At 41.3% G+C, this 18,136-nt stretch overlaps 1 protein-coding gene across 2 annotated transcripts in view; it reads left to right on the forward strand.

The window, feature by feature from the left end:
* Positions 1-18,136, forward strand: part of PIK3C3 (phosphatidylinositol 3-kinase catalytic subunit type 3) — a 134,954-nt gene that overhangs the window by 74,377 nt on the left and 42,441 nt on the right. For both annotated transcript variants that reach the window (XM_063453842.1, XM_063453843.1), the window contains 8 exons: positions 4-109; positions 1,164-1,280; positions 4,480-4,611; positions 5,040-5,168; positions 6,051-6,120; positions 6,937-7,001; positions 7,739-7,823; positions 8,903-8,977. In XM_063453842.1, the coding sequence (XP_063309912.1) occupies positions 4-109; positions 1,164-1,280; positions 4,480-4,611; positions 5,040-5,168; positions 6,051-6,120; positions 6,937-7,001; positions 7,739-7,823; positions 8,903-8,977 (779 nt within the window). The remainder of the gene's footprint in view (positions 1-3; positions 110-1,163; positions 1,281-4,479; positions 4,612-5,039; positions 5,169-6,050; positions 6,121-6,936; positions 7,002-7,738; positions 7,824-8,902; positions 8,978-18,136) is intronic.

The following is an 18,136-nucleotide window of genomic DNA, read 5'->3' on the forward strand; positions in this document are numbered from 1 at the left end:
AAGGTATGTTATAGTGGAATGTGAAGACCAGGACACTCAGCAGAGAGATCCAAAGACCCATGAAATGTATCTGAATGTAATGAGACGGTTTAGTCAAGCTCTTTTAAAGGTAACCCCCGTGGTTCAGTATCTTTTCGCTCTTTTTTGGGGGGGTCCACAAGTCCCTCACACAGTCGAATTAGAGCATTATGGCTTAATCTGTCCTCCTGCCCTAGATATGTAAAAATATAGCCAGAATTCCAAAATGACCAAGCCATTCTGCTTCTATTATAGCAGCCTATTCAACAATGTTTTACTTTGCATTATGTCCAAGGTTAGGCAAAGCATCATGTTCATTTTAGTCTGTTGTGGTAGTTATGATGCTTCGAGTACTGTGTCCCATTTCCCAGTATGGCATAAACTGCAGAGCTTCAGAGGCCTGATGCCATTCATTGACTAAGAGCATCACCTGACTGCTTTCACCCCATGAATGCAACTCTGTGCATAGAAATGATTTATGGCTGCCAGAGGTAAAGCTACCCCTCCAGCAGCAGAGGGGTTAACCTGTGTAACAAATCACTGAAATGGTCATGGTGATTGGAAATTTAAAAAGCTACTAATTGTCTGTCCAGCCAAGTGCTCTGCGTATGTAAAATATTAGTACAATAGAACATGTAAGTATATGTTCATTAGTGATAGTAAAACTTTGATTTATTATATAGTAGAGTGTAGCCATGATGTATGCATTTTTCTAAATTTAAATTAAAAATAAATACCTAAAGCTTGAGTTGTTACAGTGCACTACCAGAAAGTGGTAGATTCTGTACTGTAATGTAACCATTGTGAAGGAACCACTCCTTGTTTTTAGCTTTCTCTTTTACCTATTTTAAGGAGTCATTGGTTGTTAAAAAGTGTTAGAATATTTCACAGTTGAGAATCATTGGATGGATGTATAACATTTTCAAAAGTTTAAATATTCTAGTTTTCTGCTTAGTTCCTCCCACTCTAATGCCATGGAGAGACAGATCCCTCTCCGTTTTTTAATGTGTGCTAACAGCCAAATCATTAAAGTGAATAACTTCTGCATATTTGTGTTTTTGAGTTTTATACAAAATGTACAGTACCTAGTCTGAAAGCATAAAAATCTAGAAGAACCAATTTCTGCTTTTCCATTCCTGACTCAGGGCGATAAGTCTGTCAGGGTGATGCGCTCACTGCTGGCAACGCAGCAGACGTTTGTAGATCGACTGGTTCATCTAATGAAAGCAGTGCAGCGTGAAAGTGGAAATCGTAAAAAGAAGGTAAACTTCTGCTTTCATGCTCTCTTTTATTCTTTCTTCTATCTCTAGATCAGTTTGTAAGCAATTATTTCCCTTTTCCAACTTTTTTTTTGTGTCTTGTGCTTTTTCAGTGTCTTTGTCAGCCTGTGGCATGGAGAAAGATAATGAATCATATAAATGTCTGTCTCGAATACCCTGCAGAGTATGTGTACAAAATGCAATTTGAAAATAGATGCTAGCAGTAACATTTTGTAGAATTTGTTTCTTACTACACATTAATCATATTCACTGCCCTGCTTTAACAATCTGTATTATTTACAGATAGCATAAAAAATTATTTCTGAATTAAGGGTATTCAACTGGTGGACATTTGTCTGACAAAAACACTGTAAACCGTGAAGAGTTGTTGAGTTGGAATTTTGGTACATCTGAAATATCTATCAACAGTTGATGGTATGGTTTGTTGTTTTTTTGTTTTGTTTTGTGTTTAGTAGATAAAACCTGTTTTCTGCCTACTTCCTGCATCACAAGGTTATATTTTTACTAGGAATGTTTGTAAAAGAGATTTAATTGGCACGTTTCCTGCTGTGCTGCTACTTTATTCAAGTAACCTTGCAGAAAACTGCCTTATTCAGCAACATGTGATTCTATCAAAATTCATTTTTTTCATTGCCTGCAACTTGCCTTTGTATTTCAAATAAGGTCTGATAGTTTTGTAAAAGGTAATTGGTGACCTGAAATGCTACTAATCTGGCAAGAGTTTACCAAACTAGAAAGGATAGTTTAGAACAGGGCTTGACAAATTTGTTTTGAATCTAAGAGCCAGCTAGAAAAGTTAGGAGCCAGAGAAATCAATGGCAAAAATGCAATTCTTAAAGGGACACTATAGTCACCAGAACCACTACAGTTGTTCTGAAGTCTATATCCTGTCCCCGAGCGCTTTTAAATCTAAGGCAGCGTTTACATTGCTGCCTGGTGACTCCTCTAGCAACAGTCACTCAGCCTCTAGAGGTGCTTTCTTGGTCAGTGCTTCACACTGTGCAGCACCTACGTTAAAGTTCTCATAGAGATGCATTGAATCGATGCATCCGTATAGGGAAGTTAAATTTGCGCAGTGGCAATTTTGCCGTGCATGCACAATCCTTTCTCAATGCTTTCCTATGGCGAAGCATTGAATTGGCTGAGATCGTCAAGACTCACACTCGCAGACGCAGGCTCGCAGACGCAGGCTCAGACTCGCAGACGCAGGCTCAGACTCGCAGGCTCAGACTCGCAGACGCAGGCTCAGACTCGCAGACGCAGGCTCAGACTCGCAGACGCAGGCTCAGACTCGCAGACGCAGGCTCAGACTCGCAGACGCAGGCTCAGACTCGCAGACGCAGGCTCAGACTCGCAGACGCAGGCTCAGACTCGCAGACGCAGGCTCAGACTCGCAGACGCAGGCTCAGACTCGCAGACGCAGGCTCGCAGACGCAGACTCGCAGACTCGCAGACGCAGACTCGCAGACTCGCAGGCTCAGACTCGCAGACGCAGGCTCAGACTCGCAGACTCGCAGACTCGCAGGCTCAGACTCGCAGACTCGCAGACTCGCAGGCTCAGACTCGCAGACTCGCAGGCTCAGACTCGCTCCAAGTAATTACCTAGCTTTGGAGAGCTAGAGTGGATACACTTTCCCTGGGGTCCAGTGGGGCTGCTGTCATGTTCTTGCTTAGCTCCCTCTCGCGCACTGTTTAGACGTTATAACCCGGCTCCCGGCATCACTGAAAGGCACGTGAGGGAGCAGAACAAGGCGATTACTGCTCCCTCCATCGCCACAGCACTAAGTCAGCCGTCCACCCGCCTCCCTCGCTCAGCTCTACATGGGTCGGCCCCCCGCCTCCCTCGCTCAGCTCTACATGGGCGAGCCGCCCGCCTCCCTCGCTCAGCTCTACATGGGCGAGCCGCCCGCCTCCCTCGCTCAGCTCTACATGGGCGGGCCGCCCGCCTCCCTCGCTCAGCTCTACATGGGCGGGCCGCCCGCCTCCCTCTCTAAGCTCTACATGGGCGGGCCGGCCGGCCGGCCGCCTCCCTCTCTTAGGTCTACATGGGCCGGCCGCCCGCCTGCCTGCCTCCCTCTCTAAGCTCTACTAAACTGGCTTAAAAATACAACTCATCATTTCCAAGCCAGTTTATGGGGAGTCATTGATTGGCTGAGGGTGTCAGCTGACTGCACTCCGTGCTTCATGAAACAGAAAATTAAGAAGCCGGATGTTGTCTGGGGGAGTGGATATCACCGCTGGAGTCAGGTTTGGGGTTAAACTGTTTGAGAAATGTTTGTAGGGAATAGTGATTCTAGGGCCATTTACCATCATAACAACTTAATTTAGAGGAGGACGGCCACAGTCTGCAGTATTGAACGCTCCCAACAGATGCATTGAATCAATTCATTTCTATGAATAGATGCTGTTTGGCGCAGAGCGTCGTTTTGCCGCGCATGCGCAATAGCTTTCTAATGCTTTCCCATGGGAAAGCATTGGCTTGTATAAGCTCAAGAGGAAGCGGAGTCAGATGGGACCAGCCACAACGAGGGAGAAAAGATGAGTAAAATCAATTTTTTTTTTTTTACTGCTCTGACAAGAGGTCTGGGGACCTAAACAGCCACACTGGCACTATAGTGTTTGTATTCCGGACACTATAGTGTTCCTTTAACCCCTTAAGGACACATGACATGTCATGATTCCCTTTTATTCCAGAAGTTTGGTCCTTAAGGGGTTAAGTCTTCGCAAAAAAAATGGTGTGGGTGTAACATTATTTGGATTATAGCAAAGTCTGTAATTGTGAATGTGGGATAGTATGTTATGATCCTTCCCTTTAGTGCAATTGTGATCCCGTGTTGTCTGTGAGCCGTCAGTCTTCTACTTCTAACAGAATGGTTGGCTCTTGGCGTTGTGAATCAGTCTGTGGATTAAATGTAAATGAAAACTAGAGTTCCCTCATACTGGAGAAATTGATACCATCACATAAGGTTGCAATGTGTCAGACCTGCAAGTGACAGCCATATGAAGAGAACGGAGGTTCTGTCTATCCTGAATCTTATTGTTTACCTCCCATCGCCCTGTGATTTGGGTGGTTAAGTAATATCCTTCCCTTCATATCGGGATATATATTTTTTTGCCCTCTTAGATTTTTATTTATACATGCTTTCTCATTCCTTAAGAAATAAGTTGTTCTCATTTCTAGAATGAGCGTCTTCAAGCCTTGCTAGGAGATAATGAAAGAATGAACCTATCTGAAATTGAGCCGATACCTTTGCCACTGGAACCCCAGGTGAAAATCCGTGGGATCATTCCAGAAAAAGCCACCCTATTTAAGGTACAGTCTGTTACGTGCATATTGTCCGGTAAAAGTTTGATGTACTTTGTAGCCCCTGGTGCTGCTCAATGACATACATTTTTATTATAAAGTGGTCACAGTCTACACGTATACTTTCCTTGTGGGATAGTCCTTCCCCTTATCTGAAGATGTAGAATCGATTCCAAAATGCTTTGATTCCGATTCTTACAGAGATGATAGAACTTCATGGATCTGGTTTTATTTTGTATGCAAGATTTAATTTCCACTGGATTAAGATTTTCTAGCAAAACTAAACTAACTGGTGTTTTTTTTTGTTTGTTTTTTTGTGGTATTTCAAAGCATTCTGGGGTTGATCCTGCTTCTCAAGTTGGGATAATAAATCTCACAAGTAACTAATTTTCATCTGTGTGGTCACATTTCATGATAATCAATTTATTTATTTTTAGAGTGCCCTTATGCCTGCAAAGTTATATTTCAAGACCGAAGATGGAGGAAAATATCCCGTAATATTCAAAAATGGAGATGATTTGCGTCAGGATCAACTAGTTTTGCAAATTATTTCACTTATGGACAAGGTAACATACATTTACAGGGTTGTTCATTAAATTGAGAATTTCTGGAAATTCAAAGTGAATTTGAAATGGAAGGCTAAAATGGGGGGTTGGGGAAGTATTCAAGTCACTTTGACCTTAAAGGAACTGCATTGGTAAAAAAAAAAAAAAAAAACATGAGTCCTGCGCATCCAGTATAGGTGTGCACACCCAGGTGCTACCACAATTTATTTGAGGACAAAGTTAAATAAGTTTTACTTAAATAAATTGTGGTAGCACCTGGGTGTGCACACCTAGACTGGGAATCGGGAACATGCAGAAAGTTTAGAGGGGGTGGCTAAGGAGGCTGGGTTACACTGCTGAAAACCGCAAAACATTGTACAGCACTGCAGGCAAACTACACAGAATTAAAAGGCACTGACCACAGACATTTGAATTTATTAGTTTTAATTTAAGCTTAACTTGTTTAGCTGCCTTGGAGTGTCCCTTTTTAATTTTGAATTAAGTTCACTGCATTCTTGACAATTTTAACTTTAAAGAATAACCCTGGGAATCTTTTCCAGCATTTCTTCATCCCACCATTTACACCTTAAGTTATTTTCCTCTCCAATCTAACATCTTTCTTCCTGTAATTGGTATACTTGTTTATTTTTTCCTCAGCCCTATGATCCCTTTTAATCTTTCTCCAGTATTAGTCCAGTGTACCAGATTTGTTGCCATTTGATTACTCCCCACCCCCTTTTACCACTACATATTTCCCATTGTTCCCATGACAGAACTTTGATATACGTTTCCTGATGTTCAATTAATACAGTCATATTGCATGGTGTCCATGCTCAGTCTCTAGTATTCAATTAGTCTGGTTAATTCCACATCCATAAAGTCATGTATTTCTTTATATTGCAGCTCTTGCGTAAAGAGAACCTGGATCTAAAATTAACTCCTTACAAAGTTCTGGCTACTAGCACGAAGCATGGTAAAATCAAATTTTCAAAGTGTTTTAACGTGTTGTATCCTCACTCGGTAACTCAAATGTAATGAGGTCACAAAAGAAAAACTCCATAATGATCGATTTGTCATTATCATTTGGACTGCTGTAACCATCATTGATAATTATACATACACAGGGCTCAAAATTTCCAGTAGCCATTAGTACCTGTACTTCAACAGAAAACTTTACTATGAAGCCTTGTGACATCACTTACAATTGCATTATTGGAGCAAAAAAAGAAACCCTATACCTTGTGAGAATCTGCATTAGATAGTTAGCATTTATGGAGCAATTTTTTTTTGCGTTTTTTTTTTTTCTTTTCTTTATATATTATAGAGAATTGTTTACCTGGCCAATCAATACCAATCAACCTATGCTGTAAAATAGTTAATCTGATTGAGATTTTTTTTTTTTTTTTTCACTAGATGTTCTTAAGTAAATGTTATTTTACCATCCCATGACAACATTTTCTGGATTAAAATAAAATTTCTTGTGATTTGGTATGCAGCTTCTTTGCCGGGGGCCATTTTTGTTGTTAAAATACTGTATTTATTCTAATAATAACCGTTTCCATTTGAAAGAACATAACTGGAAAAAGTAGAAAGTCACATTGTGGATGTGAACATATTGGGGTGGGGGGGTGTTTTTGTTTTCTCTCTCCCCGGTTGGGAATAGTTTGCTTTCTGAAAAAGCCATTATACATATAGTACAGGACATTTGCAGTATTTGTGCATAGTTCTTTACAAAAAAAATTGCATATTTAGAAACCTGTTTTAAGAGCTTTCTACTTTTTTGTTCCAGGATTCATGCAGTTTATTCAGTCTGTACCAGTTGCAGAAGTACTTGCCACAGAAGGAAGTATACAGGTATAGTTTCTTTAGAGATGACTGTAGCCTACTTACATTATAGTACTGAGAGCATGTGTTGCTGACACTCATTTATAATGGTCTCACTCACGAAGGTGTTTTTTTTTTTGTTTTTTTGGGGGGAGGGGGTTATTTATATTTTTATATAATGTTTTAAATCTATTTCTATGTTTTTTAATTTAAATATTTTTTTTACGCTAAGCTAACACTTAAAGGGACACCATAAGCTTCAAAAATCTCATCATCTTAATGTAGCAGTTTTGATGCACTGATCCTGTTCCTGCAGCCTGACAAATGTAAACATTGCTGTTTGTTAAAAATAAGCAATATTTACTTTTGTCAGTTAGAATTAATCTAATGGCTATCAGGAACATGCCTACAAGAAGGACTTCCTCGTGAAGACTCTAAAATATTTAAAATCTTCATGTTTAGCCTCCTCATGTACAACATGATGCCACAGGACACTGTGAATGCTTTTAATAGGGAAGCTTCTCATAGAGAGACGGGTGATCTCGGCAGAGGCATTGGATAAAAGGTGAGTAGAACATGTTTGGGAATTGAAGGGGTGGGGGGTGGTGTACAAGCTAAACCACAGAAACTCAAATATTCTACAATTAAAGGAGTAGTCTAGTGATCAGTAAAGTAAGTGCCAATTACCACTATATTCAGACATGTAAGAAAAGAGGCTGATCCTATACTGATATTTTTATTTATTTATTTTTATTTTTATTTGCAAGAATTTTTTCAGGAAATACTCGCCTAATGACAAAGGACCTTATGGAATAAGTGCAGAAGTTATGGACACATATGTAAAAAGCTGTGGTAAGTTTTTTTTTTTTTTTTTTTTTTATGTATCATCATTTTTTTTTTTTCAGATTACCATGTTGAGCTGTTATTCTGATCAATAGAACTGTTGTCACGGTCTGTGACTTCCTTGTTCATTCATGTGATTTAATACCATCTGCACCATCTGAATTTGTGTTTCACATCATAGACCAAACTAATGCAATATAGTGAATGCACAGCCATTGTCTTTTAATGAGAGGAAAGTGATGAATGTGTACACTTGTAATGGCCATAGGCAACACAGTTATTTGTACAATATAAACAATTTTTCAATTGAAATGAGTTTGCTGGGTAGAGAGATCATAAGTAAAAATGCAAATCAATCTGCTAAGAATGTTTGTTTTCGTTTACAATCGGCAAATAAAATGTTTGAAAAAGAACATTGCTTTTATTACAAGAACAAGATGCTTTGGTCTTAATGACTGGTCAGCCTCCTACCATAAAATAATAATTAATCCCATAGGTGTTTATCCTTGGCAACCTCTATGATCTTATTCCTTAGTGAAGTCTAACTGCCTACATATTTCGGGGTTTTGTTAATTGCACCCACTCCCTTCCACGGCTTTCAATTCTCCAAATCTACTTTTGGCAACATAGAGTCTGTATTCCTTTTCAGTGTCACAGGTGTGTTGACCCAATCTACAGATGTGATCCTTTTGGATATACTATATCTAATATAAGCCTTTAAGTTCTGATTGGCTCTACAACATCCTCAATATCTTTCTTTGCAATATCAATATTATCTCTCTGATCTGAAAAAAATGTATCCAGCACTTGATCTATATGTATGATTTATATTCTTAGGATTCTGTTAATATCTCTGTATAGAACTCTAGTAGAATGTACTGACGGTGATCATGTCTGCAATCATATTGCGCAATATTCAGCCATCAATAGTATACGGAAATTTCTCATGTCTAGCGAGGTCTCACAGTTCTGGTGTACTATGATTCAGTAGTCTTGAGACTAAAATAAATGTTGTTGATTCTTAAATCTGTGAACATCTTGCATGTGACCACCACCTAAAAGGAGCCGTGCATTTTATTTCTCTCCAGCTGGCTACTGTGTAATTACATATATCCTGGGAGTAGGAGACAGACATTTGGACAATCTCCTATTAACAAAAACAGGTCAGTATGAGTTTGTGTTAAAGCTGTTAATAGTGGAAATGCAACATTTAATTGCAATTTATTTGTATCTGCTTTAATATCCTGAAGTGTGTGTGTGTGTGTGTGTGTGTATTTGTACACCGTTGTAATCAAAATTATTGTTTGATTTGTTCATTGCAAACAGTTGAAAGTTTGTAAATGTTGACAATAAACCTGACTTTCAATAGGTTTGAATAATTTTGCTAACAACTGTAGATCATGCCACTGCAGTATCACTGCTCATTTTTCTCTACATTTTGAACTTTTCATCCCCCACTATATCTGTCTGTCTGTCTGTCTTGTGTAGAAGCCACTCCCCTCACTTGGGAGTCACAGCCCCAAGTGCTTCCATCACTACTGGAACTGCTACTGCCTTCACTTTCCACATCTTTTCTATCTCTTCTTTTAGTCCTTTGTATTTGTCCACATTCTCACTTTCCTTCTTCCTGATATTGTAGTCACTTGTTATTGCCACATCCACCACCACTGCAGTCTTTTGTAGTGTTTGTCTGTCACCACGATGTCCGGTTGGTTGGCCAGTACTTGCTTGTCTGTCTGGATCTGGAAACACCACATGATCTTAGTAGGTGCAGAGTTTCATAGTGAAATGCTTCATGTATAAAGATGCTGAGTTTAACCCTTCTTATACAAGACATGTAACTCCACCTCCAGTAGAGTTACTCACCAATTCAGAACTATAGTTGATGTAGGTGTCTTATGTGAATTCTGTGCATATTGGAGGTGGGAAAAACACATGGTCTACAGTTGTTGAAACAAGCATATCATAAAATGTGTCCGCTCCTAGCCAACTGACTCTAAACATTGTTTACTGTAATAACATTGTCTGTATTTGTGAATTGCTCTAATTAACAAAGGCTTGTTTGTTTTTTCAAATGTATTTAAGTTTATAGTTCAGCTGAAGAATTGCAAGACTTAAGCTCTACATAATTTATGTCCCTGTCAACAAAACATTTAGAGCCATTGTTCTGCACTTAAGCTTACATTACACTTATTCTAACAAATGAAATAAACTTTAGAGCAATGTCTCTTAATAAAATGGCAAACACTTATAGGTCCTTTTAAAAAATGTTAATACTGTAATGTTCTAAAGATTGAGATTGCTGCTGTTTTTCTAACAGCTATTAGCCGGGACTACGGTCGATAGCATCATTGCTTCTATTTTGCATTGCTTCTTTATATATTTATTTTTTAAAAAATAGTTTTATATTGCCTCCAAGCAGCTTGTTGACTCTTAATTCTACTCGTGGGGATAGCGAGTCCTCATTTGCTCTGAACATGTACCCGTCACCAGTCTGTCTACTCCATTGATTGTGATGTGCCTCATGCTGGCTTTTCAAGTTAATTCTTTGTATTGATGTCTTATAAACAAACCAGGGAAACAGTGCGTATTAAAGGCTAAATAGCATTGCTTGTAACTGCATTGGGAAATTACTAAAACCGAATTCCTAATTATGAAATAGAGTGGGAAGACTAAAAGATAGAATAATGCAGTTTAGAAATTATTGGCCGATTACAAATTGCCCATAAACGTTTAGTATGATCAGAAGCATGTCATAAACAATCTCTTTTTCGCTTATATTAACTTTTACTAGTCAGTTTAACATGAAAGACATTTGTATTGGAAAGCCGATAACTGCTTATGTTTAGTAGATCTCTATTAAAAGTTATATATAGCTAGAAGACTCTGCAGTGGCCAGCTCAAGAGAAGACCTAAAAACAGAACTCAACATGGATGTTTATGATCACTTAGATTTCCAAATTCTTATGATGAACAGAGAGGTGTTGTGCATGATCATGTATCACCACCTGCTCCAGTGAATCTCAAGAACACAGGATTCTAGAGTTATAATCCGTTTAGTTTTGATTTTGGCATGTACAGGACAGTCGCCAAACCTGAACAGTCAAGACCTTGCTTATTTCTGCAGTCTTTCCATCTGGAGACTGGTGTGCAACATGTTGATCAAACTTAGTTTATACTATTCCAAGCATTAACGCTCCTTTACCTTACCACCATGTCTTTTCTATTTACACAAAACAGCCTCATCACGTATTCAGACTCTTCAGTTTTAACACACTGCTTGTGAGACTGTCAAAAAAAAAAATGAAAAAAACAAACAACTGTAATTTACTCTAGAGTGACAGCAGGGGGCAGTGGAAATCCATCCGAACCTGTAATGCAGAATTTCAGAACATGGAGGACAGTCTGTTTTTCTTTAGTAATTAAGTGCTCCGAGGAAAAGCTCTTTCTACATTACATATCTTCTATCTCAGAATAGTTGAAAGCTATATATAGTATGTATATAGATGATTATCACGTTGTCTACACATACTTTGGGTTTAAATGATGTGCACAATTTTTAATTTACTGTGTAGTGTATGTATTATGTTTTTATTCATACCTCCCAATTTCTGTTGTAGTAAAATAACATATAATAATTAAAAAATCTAAATTGAAATAAATAAATTTGATATATATACTTCATTCGAATGGCATTCCCGAACCACCAAAGGTATCTGAGTGATATTTTGGCAAATTGTGCGCTCAGATCCAAGCTATTCTGTGAAATGACTTCTGTGGGGTTCTGAAGTTATTAAAATGGATTTTTGGGATGTTTTAAAATATTGTAGATTTTTCTGTACCTGAGAGATAATTAAGTTGGAGGTTTATTTCTCACATAATTATCTCTCAGGCACAGAGGATCTTGGGAAGAAAAGCTCTGTAATTGTGAATAAGAAACGCCATTCTAAGGGCAATGTATAAAAGCCATGCGTGGCAGGTATAAAACGAGTGATACTCCCAGAACTGTGTGTCGTCCATTTGCAGGGGAGGAGGTGGGGTATCTACTTGGTGTTTTTCTTGTTCCTGATTTTACTCTTGGGTGATCCAGCGGAGAGAAAGTCCCTGCTAGGACTAGGGCTCTGCTACAGCATTCTTGTCAATAAGTCTGTGGTCTGAGTGTTTTTTTACACTTATCTCAGGATTTTGATGGGAGTAAGTAGATTATCCATATATTTTCACCTGACCCACTGATTTGCTTATGTTATGTGACCTAAATAACCCAGTAGGCTTATATAACTAATATATTTAGCAGAAACTCCTAGCTAAAATGTCTCTCATGCTTTGTTCCTTTAGAAAGTTTGCTGGTATTTCATGTTTCAAGGCGAGAATCCCTTATTGGTATGTTTTTACACATATCATGGGAACAATATTAACAGTCCAGGGCTATGAACAAGACCGTTCCCACAGAATTCTCGTGTTGCCTCTGGACTTTTAAAATGTAAAAGTTATTGCTGACTTAAATTCCCATGGTCAGTTTGTGAGGGAAAACATTGATCTCTGAGCTACATTGTAGTATACAGTTAGAGGGGATATATCACTGCAGTTTGAGGGTATAGTCAAAAAGGTTTATTTTCATGAAGTTCCAGATTTTGGATTTCGTGTCGCTCTATGGGAACTGAAATCTCCCTAGTTGTTCATCAAAACGCCTGCATGTCATGTCTCCATGTGATCTTTTAAACATAATGAATACAGGATGAATAAACTTGCTGTGTCTATGGTAAAAATGACTAAAGCTCCTGTTTTGCTGTCCAAGATTGTAGGTCTATTCACTTAACCGAACAGAGCAGAGCCCGTATTCACTTAACCCCTTAATGACAACCGATATGCTAATGTTTTGGAGCGAGATTAGCGCTATTGCGCTATTTCTGGATGTCTCACAAAATAGTCACCACATAGTTGCACAATGTAGGCTACTCAGTCAGGCGATCACTGGGACACCAGTCCCAATGATTGCGTTGCTTATACTATAGCAGGCATAGGCAACACTCCAGATGTTTTGGACTACACCTCCCATGATGCTTTGTCAGCATTATGGGGATGTAGTCCACAACAACTGGAGTGCCGAAGGTTGCCTATCGCTGTACTATAGCATTCCTTTAAGATTATAGGCATAGTAAACATGCATTCCTAGCACTATAGCATTTTCCTATCTTTGTAGGTGCCTGTGTGCCTTGCAGCGATTTTAAAGGGAATATTTACTTACCATACATAACGTTTGATGATCCCAGCCAATCCAATGCTTCTCAATAGGGAAGAAATGGGAGGCTAGTGTGCATGCATGGCAGAGAGCTGTGCCATTCAATTGCTCTCTAGAAGGACATTTGATCTATTACAGAGTGTAACTCTGTTAGATCTGTGGAAGTGCTTCGATTTGGCATGTAAACCCAGCATCAAAATCATTGCTGTTCCTGGGAAATGTTTTGTTTTTTTCAGTTGCAGGTATAAAATTACAGGGACATGGCACACAGACCACTTTTGAGATGGAGTAGTCTAAGTGCCTATATATATATATATTTTTTTTATATCTAAATCTTTATTTTTGTCTCTGGTCATAGCCGCAGTTTAATTTGGTACATAACATGCATAGGTGAGAGATAATATGAACAACCAGTTGTACATGTTAAACTGAACATCTGTCACATTATAATAGTGGACCATGAGCCAAGGATTTGTTGTGTTTTTAATACTGGTGGTGCCTGTGCGTGGTCTAATGCCTCTCTGGCTTAGGATTATAGCGTAATTTCCAGTGGGACTAATGGTGTGGGTTAGCTATAGGCGGTGGAGGTGGGAGAAGACGATAGTTAAAGTACATGTTCTTCCTAGGGCAGCTAGGCTAAGTCTTGCCTGAGGTTGGGGCACAGATACCCGGATCCAACGCTGTTTAAATTGACCTTTTTACCCTGGGTCGGGGTGAGGGGGAGGGCTGACCAGTTTGCTAGGGAGTTAGAGGGAGCTACGTAATGTAATGCATGATGGTGCATTAATTGGCTCGCAGTGGTGAGTGTTACCATGAGAGAATAAACATAACATTAAAACATGCATTCAAAGGTAAACAGAGTTAGTTCTGCACAGAACCGGAGGTCTGGGAGCTGATTGGCGCTTGAGGCTGGATTCCTTGAGGTAGTGACCGCTGCATAAGCCGCTGTGCCGGTCCGACTGCGAACGAACGGGACCAAGCTTGTGGGGTCCCAGGCGCAGGATTGTACTGTTGTGGTACTTTTCCCTACGAGGGGTAGGAAGTCCCCTTGGAGCCCCAAGGTAGGCAGCAGTTATTTTGCCTCTTTTATATCCTGTATGGTTGAGGAAGAGTCCCTGTGGTGGACCAACAGTGTCTGAGGCCACCTCCAGTTGTATTTAATGTGCTGGCGTAAGAGTTGTGAAGAGCTGGATTGACCGTCGCCATGCTAGTGTTGACCACGACAGGTCTGTGTAAAACAAGAGCTGAATGTTCTCAAATAGGTATGGTGAGTGGTTTCTTGTGGCTTGTGTCACCGCTGATTTTTGGAAGTGCAACAGGAGATCTCTCGGTGCCGAGGTTGGGGCCTTGGCTGGTCTCGGTAAACGAAACATCCCCCTCCGTGGTCACTTGCTTGGGAGGCAAGAGGGCCTGCATGAGTCGCCTTACCAGTGCTGCAAAACATTGGTAATATTTGAGGTTCTGCTGTTGCAGGTCTTGTGGGAGCTGGTTCTGTTGTGTATTTTGGCAGGAATCCGCCTCCAGAGTACTGAGGCAGCCTGTCAGGCCTTGCAGGTCCTTGCGAAGTTAAGCCATGTCAGCCTGTATCGTGAACTGGAGCCGCGTGTCCGTTCCTTTATGACCGCTGTGCATATCGTTGATGAGTCTGGCTGTGGGGGAGAGGTGCCACCATGACAGGTGAGCATCCGTCAGTGTAGATGGCCATGTTTGGGCCCTGAGCGCTGTACGCTTGTCTCCAGAGGTCTCCAGTTCTCATGCTTTGCCGTGGTTTGCCAGGCTTGGGCTTTTTTTTTTTTGCCCCATTTTGTTGACAGTGGTCTGTGGTGCTGGTTTCGCTGGGTTTGGACTGTGATAGCTGGCCCAGGGTGCTTGTTTTGTGCTGAGCTTGAGAGGCATCTATATAGTCCCTTTTAAGCAGCTTGTGGCCCTTCATTGCAGACTGTACACACCATGATTAGTGTGTACCTAACTGTTCTTGGAATCCTGATGATTGAGGCTATCCTCTAAATAGACTAAGATGGCTGCCACCCACCATAGGATTAATATCCCCACAAGTCAGAATGATTCTATGACAATTGACAGTGGATGTTGAGCCAGCCATGCATGCTGGGATCAGTTGTTAGATGGCTAATACTGGCTGTATTAACAGCGATTAGTACATTCCATAAAAACGCTCTACATATGGAGTGAAAGTTTACAACTTTGCAAGAGTGAAGGCAAGGATTTACACCTTGACCATACTCATTACCCAGACTGTCCTGAGGACCATTGGGGTAATATTGTGGGAACTCGTGAATCTCACCTGAACAAAAAGTAGTGCTTGTATGTGGTTATTACACCAGTGTCTCTTTATTTAAAATGTCTTCTTGCTTAGAGATCGCAACATGCGAGACAATAAGGCAAAAATTATAATTGATTCCAAATGCAATTTTAAACACAATCCTGTCTCACATTCCCAAAAATCATGAGACATACTCACTAGACAAAAGTCACAGAGAGTTTGTGCTCCGCTGGATCTGTTGAGACTAGAGAACTACCTGTAAGAGAATTCTTCTTCCCAACTTCCCCATATGTCTTTGGTATGTCTATGTCAATGTTGATTGACAGGTTGGTGGAGGGACCACATTTTTAAAAGATATTTACTTGATATATTCGCTAACATTTCTGACAGCACAATGTATAGATGACATTGTATGCTGTGCAGGTTAATATTGACTTGTATGTCTCACGAGCTGTGTGCTGAATATATATATATATATATATATATATATATATATATATATATATATATATATATATATATATATATATATATATATATATATATATATACACACAAAGTAGATTATAGCCATTTCTGGTGGCTGCATTTACACACTGTACATGCCTCCTACCACTCAACACACACAAAGCACTTCTACTTCCTCAATAGCTTTCTGGGTATGAAATATGCTAACTTAAAGCGGCACTGTCATGCCGAACTTACCTTTCCTCAATCTCTTCCTCTTCTCCCCCTCTCTCGGGATCTGTTATTCTTTTCTTCCTGTCTTCTTTAGTTTTCTTTAAAATCATAAGACAAAGTAGGGACTCTGTCTTATGGAGGATTCCTCCGCTTGACCAGCGGAGGAGCAAAGTGTGCTTCATTTCCGCTGGTCAGACCAATTTTCCCATGATCCCTAGCTTTCCTCCCAGTTCCCACAATGCTTCCTGTCAGTATTGCCGAACGTCCTGTCACTTAGACAGAACGCCGGCAAAATTGCCGAATTGCATCCTTACAGAATGAGCACTGTTTCTCCATTGGTGTTAGGATGCAATTCGGTACTTTGTTCGGATCGGAATTTCATTCAAATGAATGAAACTCCGATCCTATTCATTGCTTTGGCTGCATCTTGCAGCCGCTTAGTAGATAACTCCCTAATTCCCACGGTATCAGGGAGCGATCTACTAAAAGGCTGAAAGACCTAAATTGGTCTTTCAGCCAAATTTACGAACACTAAGTAAAAATGACTTGGTATTAGTAAATAATATGCCCCTACTCACTATACCGTGAGTAGGGGCATGTCAAGTAAGCAGTGAGCAGCCTGTGGCTGCTCACTGTAAAAAAAAAAAAAAAAAAAAAAAAAAATATTGCCCCCCACCCCTAAACGACGGGTGGGGGCTGTAAAGTAAAATAAGGGAGGGAGACCTATTGTCCCCCCCCCCCCGGCCCCCACCCCTGAGCGGTGGGTGGGGGCCATAAAGATAATGAGGGGGGGGGGGACCTACTGTCCTCCCCCCCCGGCCCCCACCCCTGGCCGGCGGGTGGGGGCCATAATGGTAATAAGAGGGGGGGGGACCTACTGTCCACCCAACCCCCCCCCCCCGGCCCCCACCCCTGGGCGGCGGGTGGGGGCCATAATGGTAATAAGAGGGGGGGGGGAACCTACTGTCCTCCCCCCCCCCCCGGCCCCCACCTCTGGGGGGCGGGTGGGGGCCATAATAGTAGTAGGGGGGGGGGACCTACTGTCCTCCCCCCCCGGCCCCCACCCCTGGGCGGCGGGTGGGGGCCATAATAGTAGTAGGGGGGGGGGACCTACTGTCCTCCCCCCCGGCCCCCACCCCTGGCCGGCGGGTGGGGACCATAATGGTAATAAGAGGGGGGGGGACCTACTGTCCTCCCCCACTGGGCGGCGGGTGGGGGCCATCATAGTAATAAGGAGGGGCCCCCCCCCGGCCCCCACCCACAGGCTGCTCACTGTTTAGTGGACATGCCCCTACTCGCGGTATAGCGAGTAGGGGCATTGGGGAGATTTTAATCTCCCTTGTGCTATTATGGGGGTCATATTGACCCCCATAGAGTGAGGAGGGGACCTGGGGGGCTTATGAAGTGGTGGGGAGCACTGCTCCCTGCCGCTTCTGTCTTTACATATTGCAAGGAGGGAGCTGCACGCCGGTAGCTCCCTCCTTGTAATAAACCGAACAAACAAACGAACACTGATACACAGTGTTAGTTTGTTCGTCTGATTTTTTCTATTCATTCATTCGTCTGTCTGATGAATGAATGAATGAATAGGTGAAATTCCCGTTCGCATGTCCAGATGTTTCACTGGGCATGTGCGGGAATCTCAGGGCTATCTAGTGTGGGTAGATGACGTGTCCCACAGGGACTTCACCTACCCACACAAAGATGGCGGCGCCCTGAATATAGATCGGGGCAGAAAATAAAGAATAAAAAATAGGTACTGTGGGGGGCATAGGGGCATTTGGGGGTGACTAGGGGGTCGATTGGATGTAGTTGAGGCGGGAGGGGGGTTAAAAAAAAAACGGAATTCGGCACGACAGTGCCGCTTTAATATCACTTTATAAAAGTGTCTATTTAACAGTGAAATCCGCACTTTGACAGCCAGTGAGGTGTATCGTTAGCTACAAAACACCTGTGAGCATACCCACAGGTTTCTGTTTTACTTGGCTGCATCCTCCTTCATGTCGACCCCTTGCCCCTGTGTCCTCCCTGGCTACCCCTTCACTGAGCACGCTCACATCTCTTAATCAAAGACTTCTCAATGAGAAACTTCAAATCATTTCCCGGCACAGACAGTGGGGA

This window comes from Pelobates fuscus, chromosome 5, assembly GCF_036172605.1.
Source record: "Pelobates fuscus isolate aPelFus1 chromosome 5, aPelFus1.pri, whole genome shotgun sequence".
Classification (NCBI taxonomy): Eukaryota; Metazoa; Chordata; class Amphibia; order Anura; family Pelobatidae; genus Pelobates; species Pelobates fuscus.